Raw genomic sequence first — 19,606 nt, forward strand, 5'->3', positions numbered from 1 at the left:
CTCGGCGGGGAAGCACTCCTGAGCTCAAAACAGGAGCTTCAGCAAGCGGCACTTCAGAGGTGCCCGTTGCTGTCAGAGCCCTCCATGGGACCCCAACTTCGGCTCGTAATAAATCGCCATCACGTTCTTCTGCCTAGCACCTCCTTTAGGCTGCGGCGCTCCCTCAGGCTTTCTGCGACCCGCCCGGGACTCAGGCAACCCCTTCGGCTTCGGCACGGCCCTGGGAAACTCCAGGAGTGAAATGGTCTGAATTAGCTTTAAAAAAAAAAACCCTAATAATACTCCCAAGTTTCTGTTAGACCTTGCCCGTGCGTTATGCAGCGTTTATCGCCGTGGTTTTCCTCTGAACTAGCGCAAGAGCTCCCAGGTACTCTGGTTGTACAGGGAAGGAATAATAACAGCAATAATTACTAGCTCATTTGAGCAGGCTTGCCCTAATTTTGCCATTCCACCCGAGGGCGAAGGCCAAAAAAAAAAAAAGAAAAATAGATGGAAAACCTTGTGTCGTCGTACCACACAAGGTGAGATCTAAACAATGGCCTGAATTAGCTCCAGGAACAAGCACTTCACTTCCTACAAGGCACAAATCTCGTCCGAGCTGATACAGAGGCATGTAAGGGGAGGTGGCACACGCCGCTCCGGGCAGACGGCTGGCCCGCGCTAAAGCAGGAGGGCGGTTGTGCTGGTGCTAGCAGAGCAGAAGGAAGCCTGCACTGCACAGAGGACACGGCGGTAGTTGTTACGTTCCCAGAAACGGAGGGTACTTTGGAGTGATTTCTGCGGATTTAGTGGAAGACCTCTGGTCTCCGACTGGCACACCGAGGCTGTGGCATGGCAGGCTGGCTCCTTTATCTCATAAAATCCTTTACCGCATCGAAAAAAAATCTCTCCAATACAAATCTCGGTGATTTTTTCAAGATTGTTTATTTTATTACAAGAATGGTTTAGGAGAGAACAACAAAAACCCCAAAAACTAATGGCAAAGTCAAATTTGGAATAACTAAGGGACTTTACAAGCCTCCAGTCGTCTCGCTGCTGGGTATCGTTGTGCAACACGGTGACGACGTGCCCGTCTCTCACACGGACGCGTGGCGCTGCCCGGGAGCTCGGCCCTCCTGCCGAGCGTCACATTCAGCAGCAGGGCAGGGATTGGAAAGGAAATGCGCTTCCTTCCCCTGTTTTATTGCTCTCATCTCACCGCTAACGCAGCTTTTAGGCTACTCAAGTTATCTCTTACGGGTGGCAAGAGACAAACCCGGCCCCTCCTGCCCTCCCCAATTACTGCGTATCCGCATAGACGCTGTTGATTTCAGAAAGGAGAATTAACAAAGCATCAATTAGGCTATTAAAAAAATAAATATTCTTGTGCAGGAAATATACCGACCCCTACAATTAATACATTAATAATCATTTACTTGTAACATTAATTGCATGACTCATAATGCCTGAATCTTTGATTTAAAAAAAAAAAAAACAAACCCACAAACATCCAGAAGACAAAGGCCACGTCTGAGGCCTTCAGACACAGGGAGCTGGCTCTTACTTCAAAGGATGAATCATCAGAATCTGGTTGGTATCAGGAGAATTGGCCTGCACAATAAATGAGGCGAGTCAGCCCTTGCCTGGAGGGGTTTCTGTCTCTTGGCTACAGGAAAATAACAGCGCTTGGCTCCGAGCAAACTTCTTACATTATATAAACCGAGCAAACCCCATTTATCTAGCAAAGGTTTTCTGAAATAACCTCTGGAAGTTCTCACATTTCTAGGGTTTCAGTACATATTTCAGTAAGAACAGAGACACATTTGCAGTGTTTTCTTTTTTACTCCGTCCTCCCAATGTCTATACAGAAGACAAAACCTGCAAGCCTCACCCCTACACACCCGTTACCCTGGGCTGTCTGTGTGGTTTGCCACAGAGTTATACAGCTCCCCAAGCACAGAGCAAGTCTGGAGAATCCCAAATACAATCAAACCCAAGTATATCCGACACAGACATCAGAATCTGGAAACAATAAAAATTCAGCTAGTCACATGAGACGGCCAAGATAAAGTAAACAGGTAGAAATTTCTGATATTCCTGGCGTGCAGGTGCATCAGGGTGTTTCAGCCCCAAGTTCTTGGCTACCCTCTGCTGCACTAACTATCCTATTTTACTCTAACAGAAGGAAAAGCAAAACTTTGGAGCAAGTCTTGCAGCTGACGCTTAAAAAGAGCGCCCTATCTTCCAGCACCGTGAGCGGCCTAGCGGGGTTCTTGTTTGTTTTTACACTGTGGGGCTTATGCACGACAAGGTTAAACTCCTGCTGCGTCTTCCTCACGTCACAATCTCAGGCCACAGTCGGAGCAGCAGCTCGGCTGTCGGGCTGGAGGTTGATCAGGGAATTGCTCGCTCGGGCCAGCTCTGCGATGGAGACTCGTCCTCTCTGCTTGATATACTGAGCCACGGCAGCCATCTCCTCCGGAGTGATGTAGATGAACTTCCCTCTGTCATCAATCACACCTGCAGGGGGAAAGAAAGGACCTGGAAGTCAGCACTTTGGCTCCTCTCTCCCTTCCCCGACAGACATCAGTCACTTCTGTTGGAAGGGACTTTCGAAGCGCTGAGGCGGCGTTTCCTATCTAGGGCAGGCAGAACAAGGCGCCGAGCAGCCAGGCTTTTATCGCCTCTCTCCTCTTGGGGCTTTGAGCAGGGCTTTGGTAACAGCCCCGTGCCTTGGTGAGACTAATTTTGCCCAAAGTAACACCCTCTCTTCATTGCAGCCGGCTGGGACGGGGGTTTGGTGCTGACATTGCGGGCCCAGGCGGGCGGCGGAGAAGGGAAGACCAGCAGGAGGGTCCAGGAGGTGATTTGGGGCCCAGCTCAGCCAGTCCAACTGACCCTCTACAAGGGAATGAAGCTCCATTTCCCTATTTTGGTTGCTCCATCGAGAGGGAGAAGAGATCCCTCTGCTCTTGACGCCTTCGAGGGTCGAATGCAAGGCAGAGCCCTCACGGCCACGGCCTTTAGGCCGCAGACACCGCCGCGACGCCACACACCCTTTTGCTTTGATTCAGAGCACTTTTAGGTCATTTGAATGGGTATCCATCCACAGGCACAGCCCAAGACAGTCGTTTCCCAGCCACGACCACAGTATCAGGTCAATAAATGTCTGCACTGGCACCTTCCCCTACTTCATCCTCACAAAGAAGACGACTGCCCAGCAGTAAACCAGCCTTGTTCGGACAGGGAGCTACCCCCCATGCTCGGTCTCTGCTTACATTCCAACTTCGATTGGGTGGGTGCACGGCCAGGAACAAGCACCTCACTTCCTACAGCACCCCGGAGCGCTCTGGGGTGTCTGCCTCTCCCACAGCACGCCGTACCCCAGCGCCGGCTTTCGCCCCAGCACCTTTAAAACAGCCCTTGCAAACTACCCCAAGCGATTCTTCCAGATTTCGGAAGCCCCCATTTCCAGCTTGGCTGCTCAGCAGCCCCTGAAGGCCTTCAGCAGGGCTCCATCAACACGCAGAAGCCTTGGGCTGTTCCTGAACCGTCGGGGCGTTCACCCCCAACCTCTGTCTAACGTACCGCAGCAGCAAGGCCAGCCCGTAGCGCAGCAAACCGTAGTTCCACGGCAGCTGAAGCAGGGGTAATACAAGTATCTGCTTATCAAGTCCTACTAGGATCCTCTACAGTTGGATGCTTCCAGAAATGACACTGGAAGTCTCTCTCTGCCACAGTGAAGGCATTTCCTGCACCACCTGTTCAGCAGCTGCAATAAAGTCCCCTTCGTGTGGGGGGCTGTCACCTGTCAGAGTGCCATCTGCCATCAGGTCCTGGATTCTGTTAATCGCGTCCTGTTCAGAAGAGAAGAAGGAATAACAAACTGATCAAGAGGGAGGCAAAACCCCTTTTTGCATGTTCAGATAAACTACAGGTGGAGGCTTACACTTAATTCCTCTGGGTTAAAGACTCCAGGGAAGGATGCCCGTCAGTGTTTCCACACAGACAGATGCAGTAAGATGAAGTAACCTGCTGCATTTTGGGGTGTTCAAACACCTTCCCCACCCCCAAAAAAGACCGTTATGGCTACGTTACCTGGTTGTTTCAAGGGACGGGGGGTGGTTATAGAAACCTTCCCAGAAAAAGGCTGTGTAGTGCCAATGCCCCACCCAAGTTCCACGATGCACACCGAGGTACTTCCCCCCGCAAGAACCCAGCTGTACTCAATACATCCCAGAGCTTTTTTGTGCTTTTTCCTGCTCCATTTATGAGGAAACCTCTTTTACCAACGTGCCGAATTTACTGCTGGGTTAACTCGGCAGTTACTCCGAGCAGACAGTTCCACTACACCTTAAGCTTGTTTCTAAGCCTTGGTTTCCACAGCTCTGCCTCCCTCCCTTTCTTCTATTTATGCGACTGCAGAAGCAAACTGCACTTTAGATTTCAACCAGATAAATTCCCTTAAGCGGCTCGCTGCATGCTTAAATGAAGTTCTGGTTTAAGAGAGGGGCAGGGGCACAGCAGCCGGGACTTACAGCAGCGTGAGCTGCTGCGAAGGGGCACCCCCAGATCAGATTAGGAACAGAACAACAGAAAACATCGGTCACTTAGAAACAGACGTCAAATGTGCTCAAATTAAAATAAACCCAGCCATGACTATTCTTCAGAGTCAAACCACAAAGTGTTTAGAGAACAGAAAGGGGACGGAGAGGAAGAAAAAAAATAAAAGAGTACAGCTCTGGCACCATGAGCTCACTTTGACAGGCTTATATGGTGCTGAGAGGGTCAATATTCTTAAGTAATGCTCCACAAGATACAAATTCTTTAATGATCTGAGGACACACAAGGAACTGGAGCAAAACACCTCAGCTCTTGATTGTCTGCAAACACAACGACGTTGTCCAGTTACGCAGGCAGCGCCTGAATTTGCTTCTAGCTTTGCTGTCGATTCCCAAGTACCCCAAATTGCTCCATTTCTGCGGGATCCATTAGCCACCAGGCAGCTGGGCAAGAGGCAGACTGAGCACGACGCACTGAAACAATCTTGGAAGCCAACAGGGCTCCACTGGCTGGGCGGTACTTTGATGCATGGCCACATTTTTAGGGCTGATTTTGCTGAACTTCACCGAAATCCAAGCATTTTCAGTAATGCCAAGACACTTGCACAGGTGTCACCCTTATTTACCCACTTGCTCTCCTGTCATTATACACTCAATTCTTGTACTTGCACCCCAAAAGTTAGTACTTACCTGTGTTCTTAAACCCAAATGTGAAGCCAAGTCCTCCAGCTGGATTACCTTTGTTTTCTACGGGAACAAACAAGAGTTGCATGCATGATGAATCAGAGGGTTAGCTTATCTCTTTAGCTTTCAAATAAAAAAAATGCCTTTAAGAGGCAAAGGAGAACCTGCCACTCTACCTAACTTTTCCCAATAAGCACTGTTCTCTGACAAAAAACCTCTAACTTAAGTTACTTAAAGCAGTCTGCTCTGCGGGAAGATGCTCCGACCCCCTTACGTGAGGGCTCAACGACGTTCGCCAGCGCCCATCCTGAACCTCTCCTTACGTCAGAGGGACGGGATGAGCACCACAAACAGCCACGGCTCTGCTCCTCCTGCCACCCGAGCTTCTCAGCTGCTATGGCTAACTTCCAGCACGCTTCAGCAAGATCCCGTCTCGTTTGAGAGACGTTTCAAAGTACATTTTAAAGGGATGGCTGGTGTATCAGCGCATACGTAACAATCCAGACAAGACTGGCAGCATTAAGCCCTTTAGTCTGTTTTACTAATGTCATGTGTATCAATGCCATAATAATCTTCCTAAGCAAATGAGCACCTTATTAAAATTGTCAGTGCTGGAAGCGTACTGCTAGTGCACTCCCGCGCAGGCAGCACCATGGTCTCGGGGAAGAAAAGGCAGAAGCAGGAACTGCACGTTTTCCTTTGGCTGTTGGAAGAGAGTCTTACTGCAGCCTCTCGCAGCCAGGACGCAGTCCCCACTGCTCACATCTGGTTTTAGGCTTCTCTGTAGCTCCAGGGAATTACAGAGAAAACACCTGGTGCACTCGGCTGGAGCTACTCGGTTCCTGCTGTCTTCTCTGCAAAAGGTTTAGAAACTCGTCTGTTTAGATGCAGTACGAGAATAAACTGTTTATAAGGAATTTGGAAAGTATAAAACTTCTGAGGACTGTTCAGCTAACGTTCCCCCCTACATTCCTAAGAGCCATATATGTACGGCCACAAGAGCTACATCTCCGTTATCAGATGCAGTACTTCGAGCAATAAATGCATTTGTTTCTGATCTTGAGAGTACACTGGAGAAACGAAGGGAGGCTGAAATAGATGAATCTTTTTCATTAATAAAATCAGACAAAAAAAAAAAAAAAAAAAAGCCACGCACAGACTTAGTAGTTGTGAAGTTCGATGCAGCCAAGCTAGAGAACTGAATACCATGGACTGAACGCACGGAATGGGAACCAGTCCATGGAATTCAGTTCTCAGAGCTGGGAACTGCCAAGATTCGTCACATCTTCTTTCAAAAGGATGGGGTGGGAGGGGGGCAGCGGGGGGCGCAAAGCCACATAAACAAGGAAAACAGGATTTAAACCTTCACTTGAAGATATTCCCCCTCAATGACCACGTTTACTGGAAGCCTTCCACGCTCGATCCTGCTGTGAATAGGAGCCCAGAGAGTGGGGTGGGATTAGGATGCACTCCCCCCGCCCCCCCTCCAAAATACAATGACATTGTGAGGTCCCAAGCCAGCGAGCCACCTCACCACACGCTTCACGTTGTACAGACAGGCTTCACTCCCACAGAGCAACGCACACCCATCCACACTTTACTGAATGCCTTTAAGTTCAGGTGTGATTCTGCCGCCACGAAGCAGGGCAAGAGCTCCCAGGATTAAGTCGGACTTTTTCTCCCCTCCTCCTGTAAGCATCACCTTCCTTACAGACAAAACAGGAAGGGGTCAAGCCTCTTGAGTATCACCAGCCCTTTCAAAGGTAGTTTGCTGTTTCAGCTCGCTGGCTGTCCCTCAGTGACCCCCTGTCAAGGCTGGTGAGAGCACCTCGACGGACAAAGCGCAGGCTCGTACTTCCCCGGGCCAACAGAGCTCCACGGCAAGGGAACTGCTGCTCTTTAACCTCTGCCCACGTCACTGTTAAGGTTTTGAAGGGCTCAGGAGAGCCCACAGAGCTGGTTTCTGAGGTGCGCGGCGCAGCCACGGCGCCGCTACGTAAAACCACGAGGCTCCCGTGAAGAATTGGTTGTTCTGCTCCTCTGAGAGCAAAGCGGGCGAGGCCGGGACCTGAGGACGGGCCACCCCGAAGGGCAAACACACAGGACGGCTCCTGCAGCAGAGACCGTGCCTGAGGTGTGAGCTGGGGATAGTGCAGCAGCCAGTTTGAGGTTGAGGGGCTACTGTGACACCCCCAAAGGAAGGGAGATGCTCAGCCTTCAGCAAAGCAGAACTGGGGGTGTGTCAATTTTGGTGCCTTTAAGAAAAATCCCATTTAAAACAATCCCATGAGGCAGAGCTGGGAAAAAAAAATAAAAAGAGGCTGCATTTTATTTCCAGCACCCTTAGGAACGAAGCATGGGGTGAGCTATCTCCAGTCAGTTATGCCAGTAAAATAAGTTATTCAACAGAAGAGCTAAATTAAATTTTAGCTTTTAAAAATGCCAATTGCTCTTTCAATTTAGACGTTTTTCAGACAGCTACTAGCAGCTTAGCACTGCTTCTTGATACAAGTCAACCGTTTTCTGCGAACAGAACAGCAGATGAGGGCAATACATAATCTATATATTAAGCATACTTTCAAGATTAAAAAGAAAAACCTAAAGCTTGTAAAAGAAAGCAATGCCCCAATTCTGCAACTCATCTCTACATAGGAAATCAGGTGTCGAAGCGCTTCTGAATTAGGTTTTCAGCCTGTGCTTAATTTCTCTGACGTCAAGTAGAAGTGACTAATATAAAACTATACATATGCGCTTCAACACCAAACCGAGAGTTTGTGACTAATCTGTTCCATCCCTCACAACCACCAGGGCAACGGGCAGAATCAGACCCCGCTGCATTATCCCTTGGAAACCCTCCCAATTTTAGCAGAAGACCCCAAGGGACATTGAAGGATCCTATTGTTCTACCTACTGTCACTGATAAACAACGCCGTCGGATAAAGACCGGGGCCCTTTCCTTAGCTCCCCGCTTGGCTGTATCTGGAAAGCCTTGGATGGGAACGGGTGAGCTGGGATCACACCGTACCGCTTAGCCCATTTCCACAGACAAGTAATGGTCTTGACAGGCACGGCCATCTCAAAGTTCCCCTCCCTCTCAAAGAAATCTCTCTGGCTTCTGTGGAAACCAGAATAGTGAAATCGCTGCGTGGCTGCAAAACGAAATGTGCCAGCTGACGGTTCGTCGTCGCTCCATGGTTTTACTCCGGCTCTTTAAACGCGCCACCCATAGCTTTTCCAATCTATTCTCGGCTGTCTCATCGTTTTTTTGGTGGGGCTTCTGATCAGAGCTGACTGGCTTATGCTGGGGACTTGCTTACGGAACAGGGACTATTTTCGTCTGGGCTCCAGCCATGAGGACGTGTCCTAACTCCGGGTGCTCCTACCTTAGACGTTTCCAAATTACTCCCAGAGATCACGTTGATCAGGGAGCACTTGACAGATGCCAGCCTAGCAGCCTCTCTCACTGGGGCCTGCTGGGATACACCACCAGACGTGCCAGTGACACGGGAGGCAGAGAGCAGCACAGCAGAAGGGGCTTGCGCCGTGGCTTTGCAGCCACGCTTGCATGGCAGTCACTCAGACTGACTCCTTGCAGAGAGTTACCCGTGAGACAGACCTGTTTGCAAGTCCGGGGTTTTGCTGGGATAATGGACGTGCCAAACTGGCCCAGAGTGGGAGATTCTGGATGAACAAAATGATTAGGAGGTGGCTAAGTATGCAAGTGATTTGCTTACTAAGGAAGCCTTTCAGACACATGGCATACACGGTCAGGTAAGAGTCCAGTTTCCAGTAAAGGAGGAAAGGGATTCATTAGGACAAAAGATTTGCGTGACATTGTTAGAGTAAGAGCAGAAAAATGCATTTGACCTTTGATATACCAACAGTGGAGAAAGAAGCATTTGTCCTTACAGATCAAACGTGGAAATCCTCACAAACACACCACAGGTTTTAAACAACCAACCATATAATATCATGAAAGGGAGACTAACACGCCCTGTTAAAACCAAGTGATCTCCTTCTTAAATATCCCTGCCAAACGTTAAGACAAATTGCATGGATAAAAACAAGACCTTTTTTGGATTGACCTTTACGATGCCAGCGTTCCAGACACAAACACATCCTGCACAGCAGGCCGCATGCTGGTACAGCAATTCTCATTCACACTGAGCTGAGATTGTTTTCTAAATCAGTAGCTGCTGTTCACAAACAAAAAAGCCTGAATGTCCCAAATCCCAATCAACAGCAAACATTGCCGTTCATAAACTCCGAGGGTCATCCACCAGGTGCAGTTTAACGTCCATCCTCCTTATGAGAGAGGGTAAGAGCTACAATCCTGCCCTGAAAAGCCAAGACGCAGCTATAATTACAAACCGTGTCAACAGCGATGGACGTGCTCATGCATGGTTAAGGAAATCATCGACGGTATCACTTGTTACTTGCTGAAATATTTAAGTAAATCAAAGAAAAAGTAAAGATTTCCCTTCTTTCTGTGACTCGGCTCTTTGACAGAGGTATTCTACACAATCTAACAAGGATGGCAGGAGGAGAAAGACCAATGGTAGCTTACCTTAACGTACTCGAGAAACTCCATCAGAAAGCTGCGAGACTGGATACAGCAAGGAAAACAATTGTTACTTTAAACTCATGAACGTTAAATTCATCGCAAACCTGCTCGATACAAATAGTACAGAAGCATTTAACTTGCATACACGCTGAGGGACATTTTGAACGGGAAAAAAAATATATCTGGATTTAATCTTAATTCGGAATGTGTGATAGGTGTTTTCTAAGACAGAACATGGCTCAAGGACAAGTTGCGCTTAAGTGTTTTCTAACAGAAAATCTTTGCATCGTTATTCTTCACATCACACACAGCCCGAAATAACCACATCGGGGCGAGTGTGTGCATCGCGTGTGAAGTCACACTTACACGCTGAGGACACTCTGGGCGGAGGCGAAGCGCAGAGTGACTCAGGAGGCAGCTCCTGCAGGTGGTCAAGCGCAGCGCACAGCTGCGCCCCACACGGGGAGGGCTCAAGCCCTTGTCAAAGCCGTGCACCTGAAATCCGGCCTTTTACCAGAAGCAGCTCAGTTTTCAAAGGCAACGCAAACCACGTGCACTGAAGTCACCAGGAGATCCAGTTACTCTGCACCCCTGGAAATCAATCAGCCTTAATTAACTGCTTAGCTCTGGAGTCAGGACCTGAAATTTTCAGCAGGAGTTTCAGCTCGCCGGCCTCAACGCCACGAGGAGGAGTCAGCCATTGTGACAGGACACTGAAACCCTTCGGTACGTTATCCACCGCAAGGCAGGAGGGCGACTGCCACTCCTGCAAGGCTGGTGTCTCCAAATAACTGCTTGTGATTGTTCCTGAAGATGACTTCCATATCACCTACTATTAAAGGTCTAACCCCTCACCCCTACCAAAGGCGTCTTACGTTGAGATCAACTGCCTGCCCAGCTCTTTGGGGTGAAGAACACCCTTCCCACATATAGAAAGATTCATTTCTCCTCGACAGGCAGCTGTAGGAACGCAGACAAGAAGCACATTCTAGCTCTAACGGGTGTCTAAAGTGGGGCAATTTAATACTTAGGTATAACCTGATCCTCTAACGGGAGAGGCACGCATTTTTGAAGGGACTTTCAATAGAAAGTATGCATGTCGCTGTTCTCTGCATCTCAGGAAATCCCCCGTCACCGGATACAACTTCTCTTGGTGTTAATTCCAGCGTGAGGGAGGAATTTGCTCAATGGGAAGGGGTCCGCAGTGAGAACTTGTGACTCGTGCCGAGCGGTACTGACTCATTACAAGCTCCTCGGCCCAAAGCCACTCTTAGTCACGCTAAAGGCAAATCCTTTCAATTCAACAGGGTCACCCTCAGCAGAGGAGCAAACGCACGCACGGCCCCGATAAAAAAATACTTGGCACAAAATGCATTGGACAGCTCAAATTTGGCAGCTACCCCCCAAGAGCCATTTCAGCATCTGACAGCAATTAAAGTGAGTCTAACAGGTTTTCGGCAGACAGAGCAAGAACGCTGCCTCCCACAGCAGTGGGACTTTTTCAAGTTTGCTGTGATATCGTGTCAAGTGTCACATTGCAACCACCAAGCCCAGCAGCCCGTCTGCAGGCAGCCGCAGGAGGAGCACGCTGGAGTTGGGGAGACACTAACCAACCACAGCAATCATTTCCAACACCGGGTGCACCTTCTCCCAGCGTACACCCCACAAGCAGCTAGGTTGTGTCCTGCAAATGAACAGAAGCCTTTTTACGACAAGAGCTTGGGTTTTTTTTCATTTGATTTCACAGCAGCTCTGTAGGTCTAGAAAATAAAACCAAAACGAAGCAATTCCCCTCCCCCCCTCCCCGACAAGATACGTGGGCACCACCAAGCTCCAAATTTAGCCTTACTTTCATCTGTCTCACTGTATATGGGTAGGGCAGAGCTGACAGCAGTAGAAGATTATCTGAATTCCAGAATTGAGTATTATTTCAGTCCTTAGATGAAGGGAGAACTCACTTCCAGTGATGTCCATTTGCCTTAGTACTCTGGTAGGAGTTTGGTGTGAGGAACTGTAGCATTCCCCAGGAAATACTCCAGGTTAACCTGTGCCATGCACACGATGTAGCTTTGATGAGCAAAAACATTTGGCTGACCCCTGCTTTCAAGTGTATTTCACACAAGGCAGAATGCAGTAAGGGCAAACTGAGTCTAACAAAGATAACAAAGTCTAACTGCAGTAACAGCCTAACATACATACCTCTTCCTCTGTCATTGATTCTTCAACTCCTTCCTCTTCCACTACAAAACTCTCCTTCAGCTTCAGGTACTCTTCATACTCTCTCTTCTCCTCTTCTTCCTTTGCCTTCCTTTTTTCCTCTTCCTGGGCAGAAAAGAGGACAAGCGGTCAGTTTGCTCCTCCCCAAATCAGGTTTAGGTCGAAGTAAAGTAGCATCTTCTTTACCCGCAGTCTGGTTTTACCAGGACAGAGAGCAGATAAAAAGGGTCTGACATGAGTCTAAGCTCTCCCTGGACGGCATCATTCACTTCACAAGCCACCCTTGAGGTAGTAACCATCTCACACGGCGGTGTGGCCTGGCACACCATACCCCTGGGCTGGTTCTTAACAGCTCTGACACAGGGGGAGAAAACCACTCTTATAAAGCAACCTGCTTTCTTCATTTGCATGAATATGCTTCTTCTGCAGGTCCCATGACAGGAAATCCCTGCCCCTAACTGTGCTCTGATGCAACATCCACACTTTCAGTAACTGGCCCCGATTCTGCCCTGACCTGCACTGGTCTACATCAGGAGTGGTCACAAAGAACAGTGGAGTGACACCGGCATCCGTCTTTTTTTGCACGTTTGATTGTTAACCAAAACCTAGGCTCTGCTTTTAGTTATTTGCAATAAAAATACTTCGTTACCTACCCTGAAAGAAAGGTTAAAGTCTTAAAAAAAAAAAAAAAAATAATAATGCCAACCCAGAAACTCCAAGCTCGACACCAGTGAAATGGTGATGCACATGAGGTAATGTAGAACAGTCACACATTCACACAGCAAAAGTTTGGGAATGTGATCGATTCTGTTAAAAAAAAAAGTTTCAAACAAGGACAGGTTTTTACTGGGAGCTTGTAGATTTGCGGCTCCCCATTATTTTCTTTTAAAATTTGCTCTTCTCCAAAGCACTTTACAAATAACTTCACCCAGAAGAAAAATGTTTCTTTACAGAACCGTTTCTTCCACTGATGAACTGATGTTTGTACAGCACCCGGTGCAGTGAGATTCCAATTTGGCCTCTGGTTGCTATCACATGGCAAAGGCTTGATTAAAACTTAGGAAGATGAGTTCTTCCCATTTCAGTGACAATCTCTGGGCATCCCTGTACTATTAGCACAGGAATTGATCTCTTCAAGAGCAATTATATTGATTTCTAAATGCTTGCCATGCTACATCTTTGACACTAATATGCTAATTGCTTCCTTAGATGGCTGGAAAGCAAACACTTGTTCCATTACAACAGGAAGAGACAGGAACAGGTCATTAAGTATATTGAAAAATGCCCCTATTAAAAACGATGCCATGTAAGGCCAAAATCAGCAGGAGACCAGAAATGGGGATGGGAAGGTTGCCCTTCAATAAACACTGAAGAGAAAGTGTATTTGGTCCCAATTGTGTTTAGTTAAACTCCCAGAAAGGAGAAGGAATTCTACCAGCACCCAACTATGAGGAAAACACGACTGAAAAGATCCTGTTGTAGACGCAAAGTCAAAATGGTTTTTTTAAACCCCTATCTCATGCAAAAAAACTACAGACCTGAGGAAGCTCTTGAGACAAAACAAGACCATTTTCTGGGTCAGTCATCACCGTAACAATTACTAGCAAAGGCCCAACAGTACATTTTTTCCTTATAAGCACTACAGGTGCCAAGGACAACATAATCATATGTCATCTGGAAGCAATGGCAATTGTTCTTTTCTTGTAAGTGCATTAAATTTAATCTTGACCCTGGAAATACAAGAATAAGGTTCTTCCCCTGGACTATTACAGAGGTTCTAATTCAACAGGATTTGAAATGGGGGAAAAAAAAAAAAAAATTAAAATCTCAAAACCTTTGGCAAATAGTTTGGGCACAAAATTGCGTTGGCAAATAATTTCTAGATGGTTCTAGAAAAAAAAAGATCAGAAGACAATGTCCCATTTGCAGCTGAGAGCAACAATAACTAAGAATTATTTCCCTGTTTCTGGAAAGTCTGACAACAAACGAACGAGGACTGTTCCTGTCTTCCTTAGCCACTTGAAGAACTACCTTCAACTTTACGAGAGCACACCAGCACGTCGCTCTCAGCACCTCCATTTCCACCACCCGCAGAAAAGCGCCTCTGCTGCGACACCGGCAAAGCGCTCAGCTCCCAGTCCCTCTTCCGCGGGCTCCCTAAAAGCCGACATGAGTTTGTTTTCCAGATCCTAAATGCCGACTCTACCATCAGCAAAGCATTTCCAGGTGGTCTGAGCCACTGCTTTGGTAGCTGAAGTGCGTCAGCCCTCGAAGCCTCCTGTTTCCTGGGGGGTTGTAGCCTCCTCCATAACACTTAAGTATTTCCAGAAGCTTTTTAATCTAATAACTAAAATTCCCAGCCGCTCCCTCGACAATCTCACATGCTTTACTACCTGAATCCACCTGTGATTCAATCTGTAGAAAAAGAAGGATTTAGCCAAACTGTAAACTGGTTCAAAGCTAAGAGGAGAGATGACTTTGCACATCTGCCCTGGGAGAAGCAACCAGCAAGAGCAGGGGGAGCCCTGGCGAAGTCAGGCTGTCTGGCAACGCTTATTCTCACCTATTTTTTTTCCCCAGCACGCCAGCGCTCTTCTTTCACGTCCCCAAGTCATGCAGCAGTTGCGTGGAAGGTGCAGGGTCAAATTTGGGCACGTTGCATTCTCACAAGAAGCAGTTTCTCTGCATGCATAACCCCCCCACGGAAATACTCTCAGCAACCCCAGGGTCTACTAATGAAACAGAGCCCAGTGCTGGCTTCATGCAAGTCACACAGGGGCCACTCAGCTCAAATAAAAATTTAACCCCCCCCCCACATCGTCGGTAGTCAGGTTCCTTTGCCCCTCCCCGTTCTGATCTCATCAACTGCTGTGGAGTTAAGCGGTAAAGCATGTGGCTCAGAAGAGAGATAATAGCTGGGCCACCTCCCTTCAACATTGGGTGGGGTGGTGGGGAAAATCCCAGCATCATGGAAATTTGGTAACTGCAGATGCTCACCTTCAGCTGCCTTTTTTTTTTTTTTTAAGTGGTTTTTTTTTTTTTTCTTTTAAAGCAGGTTTGCTTCTCACCTCACCCACCTAAACGTTACCCAAACTGGGGGCTTGCTACAGTGTAAAGATTTCTTTTTGATCAGTTTACGGCACTGCATGTGAAGAACAAACTCTCACGCTCTCATCGTGTCTTTCTTGGGAAAAAAAAAAAAACCCAACCAAACAAAAAAACCTAATCACTCAAACCCTTCTTCCTTCTCTCCTTTTCCTAACCAAAAGTCCACATCATCACTGCTGGAGCGACTCTACCTCTGCATGCTTGCTGTGAGTCTCACGTGCCACCTTGCATAGCAGAGACCCAAGAGTTTCCAGAGCTCCATGCAGTCTGGGGATCTCCAGCACTTTGGGAGACACTTTCCCACACCCTCACCCCTTCCTGTACCAGACGTGGTCAGCACCGACTTCCCACCGCACCCAGCCCCAGTCCTTCCACTGCTTTCCACGCTCTCTCCGTCCCACCTGCCCACTGAGGACCTGGATTTGCTGTGAGGCTCCTTTCGGATCATTACCTTCTGTTTCCCTCTTAACCTCGATCACAACGATCATTTCCACGACACCAAAACCATTAATTGTGCCAACCGCCCAAGAGCCCAATCGTTTACCAGGTGAAACCCACAGCGTCTTGAAAACTCTTTTTGACTTCCAGCTGGAAGCAGACCTTGACTCTCGGGATCGTAAATCCCTCTGGAGTTCCTGGGATGCTGTTCTGGCTGGCTGACAGCTTACAGCCTTCGAAGATTTATCACGCATTGCTATTTTTAGCAAAGGGTGAGGGCCCTGACCGCACTGTCCAGCAAGAAGATGCTGAACCACCGTTTCTCGCTTTCAGCGCAGTCACCCATTTGAGGCGACACTAAGCGAGACTGGCCTACAGAGCAAGTAGCTTTTCTGAGAGCTTTGCTTAAGCAGCTTTCCCAGAAACTGCCAGTCGTGTGCTGCGCCAACTCTCCTCCAAATCAGACGAAGGACCAAGCTGCTGACAAACAAATCATTTATAGGCAGCTTATTCGACTGCTGAGTGGAAGAGATCTCACTGCTGGTGAGGAAGGTAGAGTAAACACTGGACTCTCTTCAGCCACCACCTAGTTGTCCCTTGTTTGTGGCTGTTGCCTTCACAGGCAGAATGTGAAAGAGTGTTCTGGTTCCTATGCCAAACGCTTTGAGGGTCACGGACCAAAGAAACTCTCCTTGTATAACATCCCGTTTTCGTGCTGTCAGTGCAGGTTCTGGAGGAAGTGAAGGGAGACTTTACAAGCAAAGAATTTGGCACAGAGCAGGTGGATCTCCAGGATTCCTCCCCCCATCACTGTTTAGACACAAAATAAAAAAAATACCTTTAGTAAGATAGAATAAGTGTTCCTACCAGTCCTCATCCCCTTAAATCAGAGCAGAATGAGGTTTCTGCAAGCTTTTCAATTTGTACTTCCTTAGGAGAAATTAATTCTCTGGAAAGTATACACACTTGAAAACCGATGCTTAAACTGAAACTACGTAGTAGTCTCCATCAGCCTCCAGAAACGCACTGTTTATGTATGAAAAGTAGATATAAATGCCAAACAGATAATGAAAAGCTCTGCTGAGAGGCCCACAAACCTCCGTGTCCACGTAACGCTACACAGAATAAAACAACTCAACAATCACCATTTTAAAACACGGTGCCTATTCTTACGTGATGAAACACCAAATCAAAGAGCCAAAATTTAGGGGCTTAGCTCTCACAAGCTTCCACAGGACCCCTGGGATCACTAGCTGATCCTCCATTTTTACGGCTCTGAGGATCCTGATCATTTTTATTCAGGCACTTTAATGCAAAACGAAAAGCTTTAATGAAACTGCCCTCGTTTGGAAGCTTGGGGCACAGCTACGCTTGAGCAATACAGCTTCTCAGTGTAACAGTGGACCAACACCAGTCCCCACTCCTGCTGGGGCCTTTTATTTCACAACAGTTAAAAGCTTGCTCGCTGAAGACTGGTAGTTTCTCTGCCGTATCGAGCTGTTTCGAGAGCAGTCCACTCTGCAACGGACCTACAGGCAACACGCCCTGTTCAACGCTGCGTTTTAGTACAGGAGAGTGCGAGCTGTCTGCACAAGCAGTGTCCTTCGCACAGCAAAGCTAGGCTGAGGGAGTAAAATCTACAAAAATCCCTGTGCACGGGGCGGGGGAAAAAAAAAAAAAAGCAACCTGCAAGGCTTTGTACGAAGACGCTGTTTTGCAACATCAGAGGAAGTTCGCTGTCATTGATAAGGTGTCGGTTGGTAAACCATCTTGCCACTAAAAAACTCCAAGAGTGAAAGGGAAATCCCCAGGGTAAAGCAGAGCTGAAGCAAATGCCAATTATAAAGGAGCTTCCTCACATGCATAACCAATCAGGTCATCAGAACACTGGAAAGGAAACTTGAATTTAAAAATACATTATCTGGTTTGCAACACTGAAGCCAAGGGGCAACTACATTTTATTTATATGTGCATACAAATGTATCTAAATAGAACCAGGGGGTTATTTTTCTCAAGAATATGCAAGATATTAGCCCCCAGATCTCCCTTGAAGGTACAGCTCCCACTTCTAGTACAGCACTGTGTAGATTTGCCACAAAAATAAGGGCAGAAAGACATCCACTTGCTTATAAAACAAAGTGGTTTTCATCTGACTCAGGTATTTGTTATTTCCACTAGACTCCGTATCTCAAAGTACTTGAGTGGGGAGCACGTACGAAAGGGTTAACAGCCCCGATGACTTTATCAAAGATCAACCCTGGGGAATTTCTAGAGGATCTGCCTGCTGCAACATGAGCTGCTCTCCTCCTGAATCTATCTGCCTTCCCTCACTGTCTGACTAACCTTTAGATGGTATTTAATGGTGCAGGAATCACCTGTTGGTCCTGACCAGGATTCAGCTGTTTAAGGCTGAGAAGAAACTCTCCTTTACACAAAGCCAACCCCCACGTTCACAGAAGTTACCACAATTTTGGTAGCACTTCTTGGGAGAGAGATTGGGGAAAAAAGGTTCAGCTGAAATCTAGCTAACAAAGGCGGTCGCATTTGCTTGGAAACTAACTGCTGATCACTTAAGCTCCCTTGTAAATACACGAATTAAATTTATTTGCAATTAAATTAAATAAAGCAGAGCAAGCAAATTTAGGAGTTCAAATCTTTGAATGCACAGCAAGTGAAACAATAAACAATTCATGCCGTTATGTCACTGCTTCTGGAGGCAGTAAGACTTCATCAGCGGTCTTACCACCTTTCCTGTACTGCAGAAGACAGAAATAAAACCCAGCGGACTTGCCACTGTCACTACACCTGCAGAGATACTCTGATGGACTGGAAAAGGAAGGGGAAAAAAAAAAAACAAACAGAAGCTGACAACCCTAACATTTCTCAGACAAACTTTAGTGATAAAGTCTAAATTTCTTGTGCCTTTTGGGATTATATAAACTACAGAATTGTCAGTAATCAAACTGCCTCCAAAAATCATCCGACCAGCTACCCTCTGGTTTGTGTCTCACCACTATCCATCGCTGCTCGAGCTACCTTTCTGAATTTTGCCTTTCCATCTCCTAACTTATATGGGGGAACACTATCACCACATCCATGGGCCACAGGGGCTTACTTGTGCTGAGACGTTACTTGTGGAAATAACGAATCCCCTCTCTGGAGGAACTACAAATGACATTTTATCCCGTGTATTCCATTAAAACCACAATAAATCCAGTGATCCCTGTATCACTTAGCGGGCCCTAGTAGAACGAGGCAGTGTCTTTTACATCACACAGTCTGTGACAAGATTTGAAAGATAAGACGTTATGATCATGAAGACAGGCTGTGCTTACATGCACAGTAATCAAGTATCTATTAATTCAATGTTTCCCCTCCTGTCGCCCAGTCAAGACTAAAACTGAAGTCTTGTTATTACCATGCTCCCTGTGATACTGCCTGCTTTGCTGACTGAAGCAGGAACTCGGGTGACACAGCCTAAACATCTACAAATCTTGAATTGTTTTGTTTCTGTCAAAGACTCAGATGAAGACAGAGACTAGAAGACAGCTGAGGATGGACATCAAATATTGTCAGACACATTTACTTGGATCCATGCTCAAAACGTTCAGCAGTTACTGGATTATCGACTTGTCCTGGATCCAAGCTAAAAACCAAAATATTGAGAACACCTTCCCCTGAGTAGCAAAACAACGTTGGGATGTAGCCCGGTGGGTTGGCTTGCTGTCCTGATACAGGCTGCTGGGAAAACCAAACAAACCGAACAAACAAAGCTTAAAATTACACAATTTAAGTAGCCAAGGAAAGCATTGGCTAAAGTGAGCAGCCAGCTAGATTTGGGCATCTGAGCCATTTTCAAAATTCTAGGAAATACTCCTTTGGACTGCTGTGAACAAAATTTAAAACAAACACACAAAAAATGTCAGAGCCGTAGTCTGTATTCCTCTTTTTCACTGAGCATTGTGAAATGGAGGTGGAAGTGTTTTAGTGCTGTCTTTACTAGGAATACTGAAAATTAAAATAAAAACAAGTAAGAGTTTCCTCTCTCAACCAA

At 47.0% G+C, this 19,606-nt stretch overlaps 1 protein-coding gene across 1 annotated transcript in view; it reads right to left on the reverse strand.

The window, feature by feature from the left end:
* Positions 1 to 905: 905 nt before the first annotated feature.
* The window catches only part of DDRGK1 (DDRGK domain containing 1), a 38,784-nt gene continuing 20,083 nt past the window's right edge, over positions 906 to 19,606 (reverse strand). The window contains exons 5-9 of the mRNA XM_086464262.1: positions 11,989 to 12,111; positions 9,793 to 9,831; positions 5,232 to 5,288; positions 3,788 to 3,836; positions 906 to 2,499 (exon numbers count right to left, since the gene is read on the reverse strand). Coding sequence (XP_086320388.1) covers positions 2,327 to 2,499; positions 3,788 to 3,836; positions 5,232 to 5,288; positions 9,793 to 9,831; positions 11,989 to 12,111 — 441 coding nt within the window. The 3' untranslated portion in view covers positions 906 to 2,326. The remainder of the gene's footprint in view (positions 2,500 to 3,787; positions 3,837 to 5,231; positions 5,289 to 9,792; positions 9,832 to 11,988; positions 12,112 to 19,606) is intronic.

Source organism: Leptosomus discolor, chromosome 4, assembly GCF_034619465.1.
Source record: "Leptosomus discolor isolate bLepDis1 chromosome 4, bLepDis1.hap2, whole genome shotgun sequence".
NCBI lineage: Eukaryota > Metazoa > Chordata > Aves > Leptosomiformes > Leptosomidae > Leptosomus > Leptosomus discolor.